Source organism: Elephas maximus, chromosome X (genome assembly GCF_024166365.1).
Source record: "Elephas maximus indicus isolate mEleMax1 chromosome X, mEleMax1 primary haplotype, whole genome shotgun sequence".
NCBI classification, from domain to species: Eukaryota; Metazoa; Chordata; class Mammalia; order Proboscidea; family Elephantidae; genus Elephas; species Elephas maximus.
In genome coordinates this window covers 54,402,864-54,415,945 of record NC_064846.1, presented here as the reverse complement: position 1 = coordinate 54,415,945, position 13,082 = coordinate 54,402,864, and the positions used below count along the sequence as shown (strand labels likewise).

The 13,082-nt window shown below is 46.1% G+C and overlaps 1 protein-coding gene across 2 annotated transcripts in view; it reads left to right on the top strand.

The window, feature by feature from the left end:
• PLP1 (proteolipid protein 1) overlaps positions 1-13,082 on the top strand; it is a 123,899-nt gene that overhangs the window by 98,528 nt on the left and 12,289 nt on the right. For both annotated transcript variants that reach the window (XM_049871954.1, XM_049871955.1), the window contains exons 2-3: positions 6,445-6,605; positions 9,329-9,475. In XM_049871954.1, coding sequence (XP_049727911.1) covers positions 9,472-9,475 — 4 coding nt within the window. In that variant the 5' untranslated portion in view covers positions 6,445-6,605; positions 9,329-9,471. The remainder of the gene's footprint in view (positions 1-6,444; positions 6,606-9,328; positions 9,476-13,082) is intronic.

Here is a 13,082-nt window from a genome sequence, read left to right as displayed (position 1 = left end):
TCGCCATAGTGCTGGGCACACCTAGAGGAGCTGGGGATGCTGGAAAATAACAAATGCATGGCTAAGCTGCTACCAAAAAAAAAAAAAAACCCAGTGCCATCGAGTCGATTACGACTCATAGTGACCCTGTAGGACAGAGTAGAACTGCCCCATAGAGTTTCCACAGAGTGCCTGGCAGATTCAAACTGCTGACCCTTTGGTTAGCAGCTGTAGCACTTAACCACTACGCCACCAGGGTTTCCGAGCTGGTACACAGGTCTCAAATAGTGTCAATATTCTCACAAGCACATTTCCTGGGTTCCATTTTAAGATAGGCAAACTGAGGTTCTAGGGAAGTCTAGGATATTACATCTAAAACATATTGGTTCTAGACATCATTAAGTTAAAAAAACAAACCAAACCAAAACAAAACAAAAAAAAAACTCATTGCTGTCTAGTTGATTCTGACTCGTAGGATAGAGTAGAACTGCCTCACAGGGCTTCCAAGGCTGTAATCTTTATGGAAGCAGACTGCCACATCTTTCTCCTGAAGAGCAGTTGGTGAGTTCAAGCCGCTGACCTTTTAGTTAGCAGCCAAGCGCTTTAACCGGGGCGCCACCAGGGCCCCTTTTTATCACTAAGTTTAGCCTCTGTTAAGTGTTTATTACGTAATCGTACTTGGGTGCAATATTAATGATATCATTTGATAATTTCTGCTTTCTATTGGATCACCTTGCTTTGGAATGGGTGAGGATATGGATTTCTTCCAGTCACTTGGCCAGTTAGCTGTCTTCCAAATTTCTTGGCATAGACGGGTGAGCGCTTCCAGCATTGCATCTATTTGTTGAGACATCTCAATTGGTATTCCATCAATTCCTGGAGCCTTGTTTTTTGCCAACATCTCCAGGGCAGCTTCAGTGCCTTCTTCCTTCAGTACCATCAGTTCCTGATCACATGCTACCTCCTGAAATGGTTGAACACCGACCAATTCTTTTTGGTACAGTGACTGTGTATTCCTTCCATCTTCATTTAATGCTTCCTGTGTCGTTCACTTTTTTGCCCATAGAATACTTCAATATTGCAACTCGAAACTGGAATTTTTTTCTTCAGTTCTTTCAGCTTGAGAAATGCCGAGTGTGTTCTTCTCTTTTGGTTTTCTAACTCCAGGTTTTTGCACATTTCATTATAATACTTTGCTTTGTCTTCTCAAGCCATTTGAAATATTTTGTTCAGCTCTATTACTTCATCATTTCTCCTATTTGCTTTAAGCTATTCTAAATTCAAGAGCAACTTTCAGAGTCTCTTCTGACATCCATTTTGCTCTGTTTTTCCTTTTCTGTCTTTTTGATGACCTTTTGCTTTCTTCATGTATGATGTCCCATAACTCACCTGGTCTTCAGTCATTAGTGTTCAATGTGTCAAATCCATTCCTGCGATGGTCTCTAAATTCAGGTGGGACACTGAAGGTGCGTTAAGGAAGGAAGAAGTCCAAGCTGCACTGAAAGCATTGGAGAAAAAAAAGGCTCCAGATATTGATGGAATACCAATTGAGATGTTTCTACAAATGGATGCAATGCTGGAAGCTCTCACTTGTCTATACCAGGAAATTTGGAAGACAGCTACCTGGCCAACTGACTGGAAAAGATCCATATTCATGCCCATTCCAAAGAAAGGCAATCCAACAGAAAGCAGAAATTATCGAACAAATATCATTAATATCACACACAAGTAAAATTATTCTAAAGATGATTAAAAAATGGTTGCAGCAGTACATTGACAGAGAACTGCCAGTAATTCAACCTGGATTCAGAAGAGGACGTGGAACAAGGGATATCACTGCTGATGTCAGATGGATCTTGGCTGAAAGCAGAGAATACCAGAAAGATGTCTAACTTGTGTTTTATTGACTACGAAAAGAAATTTGACTGTGTGGATCATAACAAACTATGGATAACATTACGAAGAATGGGAATTCCAGGACACTTAAAAATAGACCAAGAGGCAGTTGTTTGAAATGAACAAGGAGATACTGTGTAGTTTAAAATAAGGAAAGTTGTGCGTCAGGGTTGTATCCTTTCACCATACTTATTAATCTGTATGCTGAGCAAATAATCTGAAAAGCTGGACTATACGAAGAAGGAAGGGGGATCAGTGATGGAGGAAGTCTCATTAACAACCTGTGATATGCAGATGACACAACCTTGCTTGCTGAAAGCGAAGGGGACTTGAAGCACTTACTGATGAAGAGCAAAGACTACAGTCTTCAGTATGGATTACACCTCAATATAAAGAAAACAAAAATTCTCACAATTGAACAAATAAGCAACATTGTGATAAATGGAAAAAATATTGAAGTTGTCAAGGATTTCATTTTACTTGGATCCACAATCAAACAACCATGGAAACAGCAGTCAAGAAATCAAAAGATGTGTTGCATTGGGTAAATCTGCTGCAAAGGACCTCTTTAAAGTGTTGAAAAGCAAAGATGTCACCTTGAAGACTAAGGTACGCCTGACCCAAGCCACGGTATTTTCAATCGCCTCATATGCATGTGAAAGCTGGGCAATGAATGAGGAAGATTGAAGAACTGATGCCTTTGAATGATGGTTTTGAGAAGAATTTTGAATATACATACGGACTGCCAGACAAAGAAAAAGGAAGAATTGATGCCTTTGAATTATGGTGTTGGTGAAGAATATTGAGTATACCGTGGACTGCCAGAAGAACAAACAAATCTGTCTTGAAAGAAGTACAGTCAGAATGCTCCTTAGAAGCAAAGATGGTGAGATTTTGTCCCATGTATTTTGAACATGTTATCAGGAGGGGCCAGTCCCTGGAGAAGGACATCATGCTTGGTAGGGGGTCAGTGAAAAAGAGCAAAACCCTCAACGAGATGGATTGAGAGGACCAGGAAATATTTCATTCTGTCATACATAGGGTCACTGTGAGTCGGAACCAACAACAATGACAAATGTTTATTAAACATTTTCAGAGATAGAGACCTCCATCACCTCACCTGGTTATTATTATTATTATTATTTTTGCTGTACCTAAACACAGGCATTATGCTAAAGATTTTCTATTCACTGTCTTGTGTAATTATCTCAACAACTCTGTGAGGTCATTACTATTATTATTCCTTTTTCAGGGATTAAAAAAAGGAGATTTAGGTTAAATTATCATCCAAAGTAACACAGCTGATATTGGTAGAACTTGTGTTCAAGCCCAGGTGTGTGTCTGACTTCAGAGCTGATGTTCTTAATCACAATGTTCCACTGTTCATACAAAGCCCTGGTCATCTAGAAGGCCCACTTGATGTCTATCTAAAGTCTTTCATGCTACAATACCTTCCCTCTTCCTCAGTTACCAGTGGAGAGAAGATGACTACTCCCAGGAAACCCAGAATAGCTATTCTCCCCAAACCCAGCTTTAACTGGGAGAGCCAGCCTAGACTTCAACCCCAGCACCCACCAGCCACATCCATGTCCCTCTTTTTGAGGGACTTTGAGGACAGCTCTGCCCCAGAATGAAGAACCCTATTGGCCCTTCAAAGTCCCTGAGTGGTACAAGCAGTTAAGAGCTTGAGTACTAACCATAAAGGTTGGTGGTTCAAATCTACCTAGAGGTGCCTTGGAATAAAGGCCTGGTGATAAGCTTCTTAAAGTTCTACTTTGCAACACATGGGCTTGCCATGAGTTGTAATCAACTCAATGGCAACTGGTTTGATTTCTTGGTATTGACTCTTTAGGCTTGTAGTTCTCCCTAGGGCCAGATGCTTAGAGGGGTTCCCCTGGGCAGAGGACTGAATGGGACCCCTATGGCTGGGCAGTAGTGGTAGAGCCAGAGTAGAAAGGATACCTCAGTGAGCTTGCTTCTTTTCTTGGAGGTTTCTGCTGTGGGGACAGAGGAGAGGCTAAGGGGAGCTGCTGCTGCTCTGCCCTTTGAAACCTAAGAACTGCTGGATTCAGCCTGTGGAAATAATTGCAGTGCTTTAGAAATTTTGAAGAATTTTCAAGGATAACCCAAGGAGCATGTAAAACCCTCTTTAGAGGAGGGTCCTTCAAGGGACCTTCTTCTTAGACTTTATGGTTTTGGACTAATTGCGCTTTAAAAAAAAAAGCATTTTTCTCTGAGGGCCAGGGTATCCACAGCCTAGGAAGGGGCAGGTCAGGATGGCTGAGTACATTACTCCCCCACACCTGCCGCCATGGAGGCTAGGGGTAGACAACAGCTCCACTGAGTCTGCTGACAGCCTCCGCTCTGGTGTCTAGTGTCCCTAATGCCCTCCTGCCTGCTGCAGAGAAAATCCCATATCAGTGGAGTTCCTAGGAGAGGAATGTTGGAGGGCGGGGGCTCCCCAAGGCCCAGAGCCTGCCCCATGGTACTTGGTGGCAGGAGGAGGCAGCAGGGCTCTTCCCTCCATGTGCCAGGATATAGGCTATCTCTTAAGCCCATTGCTGGTAGGGAAGAGCAGCTGCCCAGGCCTCCTTCTGGGGTTGGCCAGGTGGGGCATGGGGTGGGGAGGGAAGGAAGCAAACCTCAGAGGCCTGAGCCAGGGCAGGTCTCCCTGCGTAGGGTATTTGCTCCAAGCTCTGGCTCCATGACCTGTGTTTACCTGGAGAAAGTAAGGCTTCCCTTCTTCTCCCTCCTGGCTGCTGGCATGGCTTTCCAAGGAAAGTACCCCAGGCTCAGAGTTAGACAATCTTCTTCATAGGATCCCAGCTTTGAGTTAAGGTGTCATCCACAGCCCAGAGTGACTCCTTTCACCCAGCTAAGCAGCCAGAGCTAAAGGCTTGGCCTAGCTTCTCTGAAAGGGACAGGAAACTTTATTATTATTATTATTACTATTATTTTGGAGGAGGCAGAATCCCACCTCTGAAAAGGCAGCCCTAGGCAGTAGCTCTGAAGGGAGAAGGCAGTCATCAGTCACAGACATAACCCTCGGTGTTGTTCATGGGGCCAGCAGAGGGGCAAGGATGGGCCTTGTTACCTCTGGGAGGCAGCATGAGCAGCCCCTTGGGCTTTTCTCCTCTGGTGGGGAGCAGGGCCAGAGCAGCAACCCCTCTTCCCCATCCAGCTGTGCCTCGGGAAGGATTCCTGGGAATCCCCTCCTGCGGCTGGGAGAAGCTTGTGCTTCTGAATAGGACAGTGTTTCAGGCACACAGGCAGGGTAAGGATGCGGGCGGCGTGGGTGTGTGTGGAGGGTGTGGAAGCTGGCCAACCTGCCACAGCAGCGATGGCTTCACTCTCATGATCCACCTGCTGCGGTGGAACACGCCCAAGTGGTCTGCGGCACGCCGGCTCTCAACCCAGCATGAAGGACTTTTCAAATGAAAGTCGGGAGAGAGGCGTTCTCTAGGGATGCCTCTGTCGTTTGCCCGCTGGGTGGCATTTGGGAAAGCTGCCTCTGTACCCTAGCAGCAAGGTGGAACAAATAATTTTGGTTCCCAGGAGTTTGGTGAGTATTCAGCAGCCAAGGATATTAGTTTTATTTCTGTTGTGCTCAGAGATCACCTCAAACATACAGTTTCTCTGCAGGGGTCACCCTACCAAAGCTGGCCAAGTTTTCGTGATGATGGAGGTGGATTATGTGGACAGCTTGCTTCTCCACATTTCCAGTAGCTGCTTAATGCTCCTCAGACACTCCTTTCTTGAGCTTATTCATCTGATTATATGGGCTTCCAGGCTACCCTTCACTCTATCCTTAAACCATGGGGACCTCCCCATCACAAATACACATCCAACTCATCACCTGCCCTTATCCTCAGGAGAGGCAGAAGAACACCCTCTACTTCCTCCACCTCATGACAGATCAATGTGTGTGGCATCTGTGGCCCTCAGCTCTCAGTTCTCTTGGCCAGAAAGACATGGCCAAGCCAATCAGTATGAAGTTGGGTGTGAAAAGTGCTGGCCCCAAACACATAGGATACAATATACTGCCAGCTATCCAATTAGCCTTCTGTATCAGGGCTTGAAAAGCTGTAGGAAAAAAAGCCACTTGCTTTCCCAAAGCTGGTCTGGGAAGACATTACACTAGGGAGGAAAAGCAAAGCCTCAGCTCCAGAAGCCCAAACGCTAGCAGGTGACCTGGGCTCTCCCTGGTACATGGCTTCTCTGTTCCCCTTTATGTAAATATGGATGGGTGGGCCACCAGATTGGGCACTTGAATCCTTATTTAGTTTCCTGGGGGAAAATTCCTTGGACTTCCCTCAGTTTCAGAGCTTAGTCTACACAATGGAACAAAGAGAATCCCCTTGTCCAGCAGCCATCAAGAATCTGGTGCTACGGGATTACAGAGCAGAGTGGAGGCGATGCCCAAGTGTTTTGGAGTTATTTGCAAAAAAGATACACAACGAAACTAAGCTGAGACCAAGACGGACCATATCCTCTGAGGTCCCATCAGAATCAGAATCGCATGAAGCAAACTGTTTACTAGTTTCTTACAATCCTGCATTGTTCCCACAGGCACCCAATGCAGGCAGCAGGCTACCACCAAGAAGACTGGCAGTGCCCTCTTGAGGAATCCCTGGGCACTGCCCGGAGCCCAGCTGGAGCCTGGGGAACATTTTGCCAAGGGCATCCAGCAGGACCAATGGGAGCAGAATCACAGAAATTGGTGGGAATGAGTGAGTAGAAAAGGTGGCTGGGGACCTGGAAAGAAGCCCTATGAAGGCTGTGGGAAGGGCTCAGGAGAGGAGTTGTGAGTGGGTGCCCAGGCAGAGTGTCGGGATGTGCAAAGTGACTTCGACACGCTAGATCCTGGGGAGTTGGAAATCTTAAAGCACTGGGGACAGTGAGCACAATCACCTGGCCAAGCTGCTTTCTAAGCCCTGGGTTTTCAACTCTGTACTTCTCAGAAGGAGCCCTGGTGGTGCAATGCTTAAAGCACTCGGCTGCTTTAACCATGAGGTCAAGGGGAAGACAGGAAGACATAATCAAGGCGTGTGGCGAAATAGAAGGAGAGACAGAGATGGAGAGACGGAGAGACAGAGATTGAGACTTAGGGAGAAGATAAAATGAAGAATAAGGCAATAGAGATGGAGGAAGGAGGTGGGAAATGTGCCTTAGGAGAATGTGGTTGATAAATTGGGGTCCGTGATTTTGTTGGGAATACATCTTTTCTTCCGAGCAGCCTAGCAGTCCCCAGGGCTGCTGCTGAGGATCCAGAGGAAGATTTGTGAGAGGACTCAGCTTGGGTCAGTTCCCCTGTGTATAGAGCTGTCTCGTCTATTTGAGCTTTAAAGAACCATCTCTGTCATCCCCTAAGTCAGAACCCTCAAAGTTTGGGCTCAGCTTCTTTTGCCTTCTGGTGAGCTATGGGCCAAATCTGGTGACTCTTGCTCTTGGTCCCCCCCTTCCTCCAGAACCATTCTGACGACAGCCATCCAGAAGCTAACTGTTGGTGCTATCCTACAATTTAGTTTCCACAGCAGGCAGAGTCTATATCTGGAATGTAGTACTGGGGAGGGCAGGGGTCCTGGGACACTCTACCATTAGTCATATGGCTTAGTGAAGGCACTGGGATGCTCTGGAAAGCTACTACTACACTTTTCTGCATTTACAGGGATCCTTTCTCCTTGGGGCTGGTCTCAAAGACCTCAGAATTTGGGAGCATGGTGGACCCCCAGGGACATTTTCAGAAGAGTCACTCATTTCCTAACAGCTGGGGCAGATTAACCAGCAAGCACAGTGTGCACCAGCTTGCATCAATTGTATTTACTTGCTAATCTGTGGTGAGCAATTTCACATGGGTTTCACCACATCTTTGACGTGGTGGGGGACAGGTGAAATTGTGCACCTCAGGCTGGTGAGAAGGCAGAATTGGGCCCATGCATACCTTGCTTATTGGGTAATCTGGCCCTGCTAACAGAAGAGCCCAAGCCAGAAACATGCCTAAAGTCCTGGTCTGAAGAGAAAACTGTAAGAGACAATCTTCCCTCTCTCCCACGCACAGAAAGATCCTAGGCTCTGCTCAGTGCCTCCGACCTCGCCTCTTACCCCAAGGCAAACCCCCAGGAAAAATTTTGGGAGATCATACCTTCCTTCCCTGGAATCTTCCCAGAGGCAACCCTCGAGTTATCTGCCAACCAGTTTCCTTATAGGCCATCCATGGGAGGGTGCTGGCCTCAAGGTCAAGAGAACTGTGTCTCCCTTGAAGCTCCTGAAGGGAGAGAGAACATCAACAAAGATCTCAGATAGGCACTAGTTAAGATTCACCTCTTCTAGAAAGCCTTCCCAAGCTAATCCCACCTAACACTGGGCACTCAAATACCTCCAGCATCCTTCATAGTCTTTGGAAATAACTCTATTAGTAAGGTAAGTTTCATATATTATGCCCTGTTTTTTGGCCATCTGGCCATTTTTTTCTTTGCATTTCTTTCTCTGAGGCACGGACTATATTTTCTTTCTCCTCGTCACCACTCTCGCTACTACCTGCTGCTTCACCCCAACCCGCCCCTTGCCTCTCACCAGCCTGGCCTAAGCTCTCTGGTGAAGACACTATGTTCTCAGGATGGTATATTGACTGCTTGAATCCCAGATCATGTTCTTGACCAGTCTCGAAGTCACTTATCCTCCTTGGAAACCAACCACATCCTCAACTCTGGCTTTTTATTTTAGCTCATTCTGTGAACTTGCACAGGGCTTGGGCTTCTCCTCTCTCTGGTCTCTGTTAGCCTATCTATAAAATTATTATGATTCTAGTCACTCCCCACTTGGTCACAATCTGTTCATGCAATTAACAGCTTGCATTTTGTCCTTTTTCAGTTGAAACCAAGAAGGACTTGAAGGAAATTATTTTAAAAGAGGAAGTTTTCTTCTATATTTCTAGAGCTGGGTGGGGGAAGGGGGTGTTTATTTGCCAGGGAGTAAGGGGAGTGGGAAGGTGGACAGGGCCAGGGGCAGCTAGGAGTGAGGGGTGGGGTTGGGGCAGAGTTGGAAGGACTCTGGGAGATAGCATCTAGGTTTTTGACCCTAAACCCTGGGTCAGTGCTACCCCTTCCATGGCTTCTGAGTCTTGCGCAGCCACATCCCACACCAAATAGACCCAAGGATTAGTTGGAGACTCCCAGAATCTCTTCTTTTTATTTCCACCCCCAATCGAATCCACATTTCCAGATGTCTCTGCAGCAAAGTGAAATTCCACACAGGCAAACCTTAGGAAAAAAAAATTTTTAAATGAAACAATTGGCAGTGAAAGGCAGAAAGAAAAGATGGAGCCCTTAGAAAAGGGTGTATCCCTGAGGAGGTGGGGACAAGGGGAGGAGAAGGGGTGGAGGAGAGGAGGAGGAAAGCAGGCCTGTCCCTTTAAGGGGGTTGGCTGTCAATCAGAAAGCCCTTTTCATTGCAGGAGAAGAGGACAAAGATACTCAGAGAGAAAAAGTAAAGGACTGAAGAAGGAGACTGGAGAGACCAGGATCCTTCCAGCTGAACAAAATCAGCTGCAAAGCAGACTAGCCAGCCGGCTACAATTGGAGTCAGAGTCCTAAAGACATGGGTGAGTTGAAAAACTTTAGTATGGAAGATTCAAGCAGGCATAGGAATTTGCAAGATAATTTCCAACTTTGGGGTTCAGGGTTTCCAATGGTTTAAATGAGTTGTGTTTTGGCCCCTGTTTTCTTTTTAATTCCTTAGCACGCACCTAGATTAACTGAGAAAGATGCTTTCTTGCCAAAGAATTCCAGCAGCACATGGAAAGTCCCACAGATCCCTGGAGAGAGTGCCCGGTGGGATGGATGTGGTCGTGGGTCCACTTACCCCCTCACTTCCCTCTACCTTCTCTTTTTGCCTGTCCAAGGCCCTGTTAATGGCTGGATCAGCTGGTACCCCTGATTCTGCTGAAAACAACTGAGTGTTGGCTAGCCCTAAGGTGTACAAAATAACTGCTTGCTTGATATAAAACTTGGACCCTGTTTGGCATCAGTAGGAAGTCGAGGAACCAGGCAAACTGGACTCAGTCTTGATCATGGCTGAGGAGACCAGTCTCAGATTCAGGAAATTTAAATGAAGTCTTCAGTGGCTTTACTATGGGGAACAGATATGTGTAGGGGTGTATGTGTGTATGTGTACATATGGGTAACCACTGATAGCAAATATCACAGACTTAGCCTTCCTGAGGGCATGGCTCAAACTCTGAATCCCTGCTTGTGACAGGGAGGCTGCTGGGACCTTAGGCCTCTTGCTGAGTTGATTAAGTACTGAGGGCTTCTCCAGGTTCTGTGAACAAAGAAAGAGGCTGTGAGGTTCTGGTCTCTGGTAGTATCTACTCAGAGCAAAGTGTGCAGAGCCCAAGGGTCTTTGTACAGGATGCCACAGAGACATGTTGGCCCTTCTCATATTTGGCAAAACAAAGGTAGCAGCTTGAATGCATCCTAAATGAAATGAGATTCAATTGCCCCATGTATTTGCCATCAAATGTAGTACCCAGTAGACTCCGACAATGCACATGGAAAGGTTTTCAATTATATGAAGTTGGTGTCAGCTTTAGGTTGTTTTATCCTAAAACACAGAGAGAGCTCTTCGAAACGAGTATTTGGGTAGGATAGTTAAGAGGGCAGAGCACTGGACAAGGAGTCAAAACAACCAGGTTCGAATCCCAGATCTACCATTTATGAACTGTGTGATCTTGGGTAGGTCACTGTGAATAACCATTTTATCATCTTGAAAATGGGGATGATAATAACTGGTCTATTTTCAGGGTTGTGAGAATCAAATAAAAATTATATGGGAGTTCTTTGAAATTGGGCAAGCACTCTAAGAATTGTAAATCATGATAGTACCAATTATTATACAATCAACTCACGTACAGGCTGACTTTTCCTTTTTCCAGGGTGGTTGGGTTTTCTTTGTGTGCTTGGCTAACAATCACTGGACTAATTAAGTGTGGCTGGGTGAGAGGTGAACACTGGAGAAACTCAGTTTCTGCCCTGTGTAACATCAGGAACCCTATCTAATGTCAGGGCAGCTGATTGGGTAGGTTGTGAATTAATAACAAAGAGGGGGTAAAGAAGGATGTTGAATATTAATTCCTCAGGGAATGAAAGCCCTGAGGCAGAGGTAGGAACAAATAAGACGACCATAGAGACAGTTTCCTGTTATGGAGGCTGGATAATGGTCAGGGATGGGGGCACCATTGAAGACATGGATTGGATCCCAGGTCCTGGGAGTAGGCAATACGTAGGCCTGGTACACATGATGGAGTAGCTACTGAGTGTTCAGTTATCAATAACAGGGTATCTCAAATAGTGTGTGAATTATAGACCATCTCTAACAAGGTATTGAACTGCTGAGGTGAAATGCGTTGCTGTTTAACAATTACAGTAAACAGGTTTTATCATGGAATCTGGGACTGGAAGAAACTTTAGAAGTTGTCTAAGCCAACCCTCTATTTAGGTTTGTCTTGTACAACAGCCAATTAAATGTTCATACAGGCTCTGCTTAATTACCTCCAGAAACAGGAAGCTCACAACCTTAACCATGTAGAATCCCTTAGGATTAGAATGAAGAAGAGCACTGAATTCAGTAGTATCTGTACAAAGGGTTTATGGGGAAACGAGAGTTCATTACACTTTGCCCTGACTTGGGAGGCGGGTGCTCCAAACGAGGCTTTGGGATAACAGTGGAACCAGAAAAGAGCCAAAAAGCAGTGGCTGATTTTTCTCTGCTCGGTAACACAGTGCCATTATTGAACGGCAAAATATTGGCTCCTGCCAGCCTGTTGTCTGAGAACAGTGGCTGTTACCCTGGTAACCAGACTATGATGCTTCCCTCCAAGGTGGCTGTTTGCCGAGCAGTATAGTTTTGGCTGGCTCAGAGTAAGTGGATGTAACCAGGCAAAGAGTGTGGAGGCAGAGCAGGGACCCAGTTTTACAAAATGCCTGGGGACTAACTGAATCCCACCAAGATTGCAAGAATGACACAAGAATGCCAGGAGCTAAGAGGAAACTAGATCCAAATGAGCGTTTTCACTTACTCATCCTAGAGACACTGATTAAAATGACCAAGTGCAATTTCCCCCTCCCCTGACTCTTCCTTCACCTTGGCCCTGCTGGAGCCAGAGGAGCTCTTGGAGAACCAAGCAGATTGAGAAATCTGCTCTGCTTTCGGGTATGTTCCTCCTGGCTCTCGGCTAGGAAACAAGAAGTTTACTCAACAGTCTGACAAGTAAAATTGCTCTCCTGGAGCTATCTGAGTAGCACCAAGACTCAAGAAACCCTTGGGAGATAGGTGGGAGGGGAAATACAGTCTCCAAACCCATCAAGGCAGAGCCCCAGCCAGTGGCATCTTTCTCTTCCATTGCCTTTTTGTGCATCATCTTCACGTCTTAAAATCCATCTCTGTGGTTTAGCTCTTGGTCTTGAAAGAAAGAAACAGTGGAAATGTGCCCCCGCCCAAGAACTTCAGATGCAGAGAAGATCGTGTCAGGGCACTGACATGATTGGGATGGGTCACTTCAGCTGGGGCAGGTGAGCAGTGCAGCTTTCCCACTGCCAGATCCACCCAGTGCCAAACTTACATCAAGAGCTCAGCAAAAACTGATTGATCGATCCTTCATTGGCTATTGCAAAATGGTCCTAGGGCAATCTCTCACCTCTGTGCTGGCCTCTGAGCTATCTGCCAGGCAGGTCCCTGGAGACCAGCCAGTGACATCCCAAAGGAAAGAACAAAGCTTCCCAGATCAGCTCCACACTGCAACCAAGGAGAGAGGGGGAATCACTGGGAGATTGACCTAAGGCATAAAGTACGACAACTGTTGTCTCTTAGTTTAGTGTTAAGGATTTCTCTTTCATCCACCCATAAGTGGGCAAGGTGGAGACCATGTGTCAGGGGTTGGTTTTAACAATCAAGCTCCTAACTCTGCCTCCCAAATATGCAGTTGGAACATAAACTGGCATCCACGTGCATGCGTCCATATGCACGTGTGTGTGTGTGTCTTGAGGAGGAGTGGGGAGCATACAAAACAAGGTGGCCCAATGCCATTGCCATAGTAAAAATATTACCTGTCTGAAAATGAGCTGAGTTTCTTCTTTACTTAACCCTGTCCACATGACTTGACTATGCAGCAGGGCTTGGATTCCCAGGACCCAGTGACTGCAGAGCCCCGT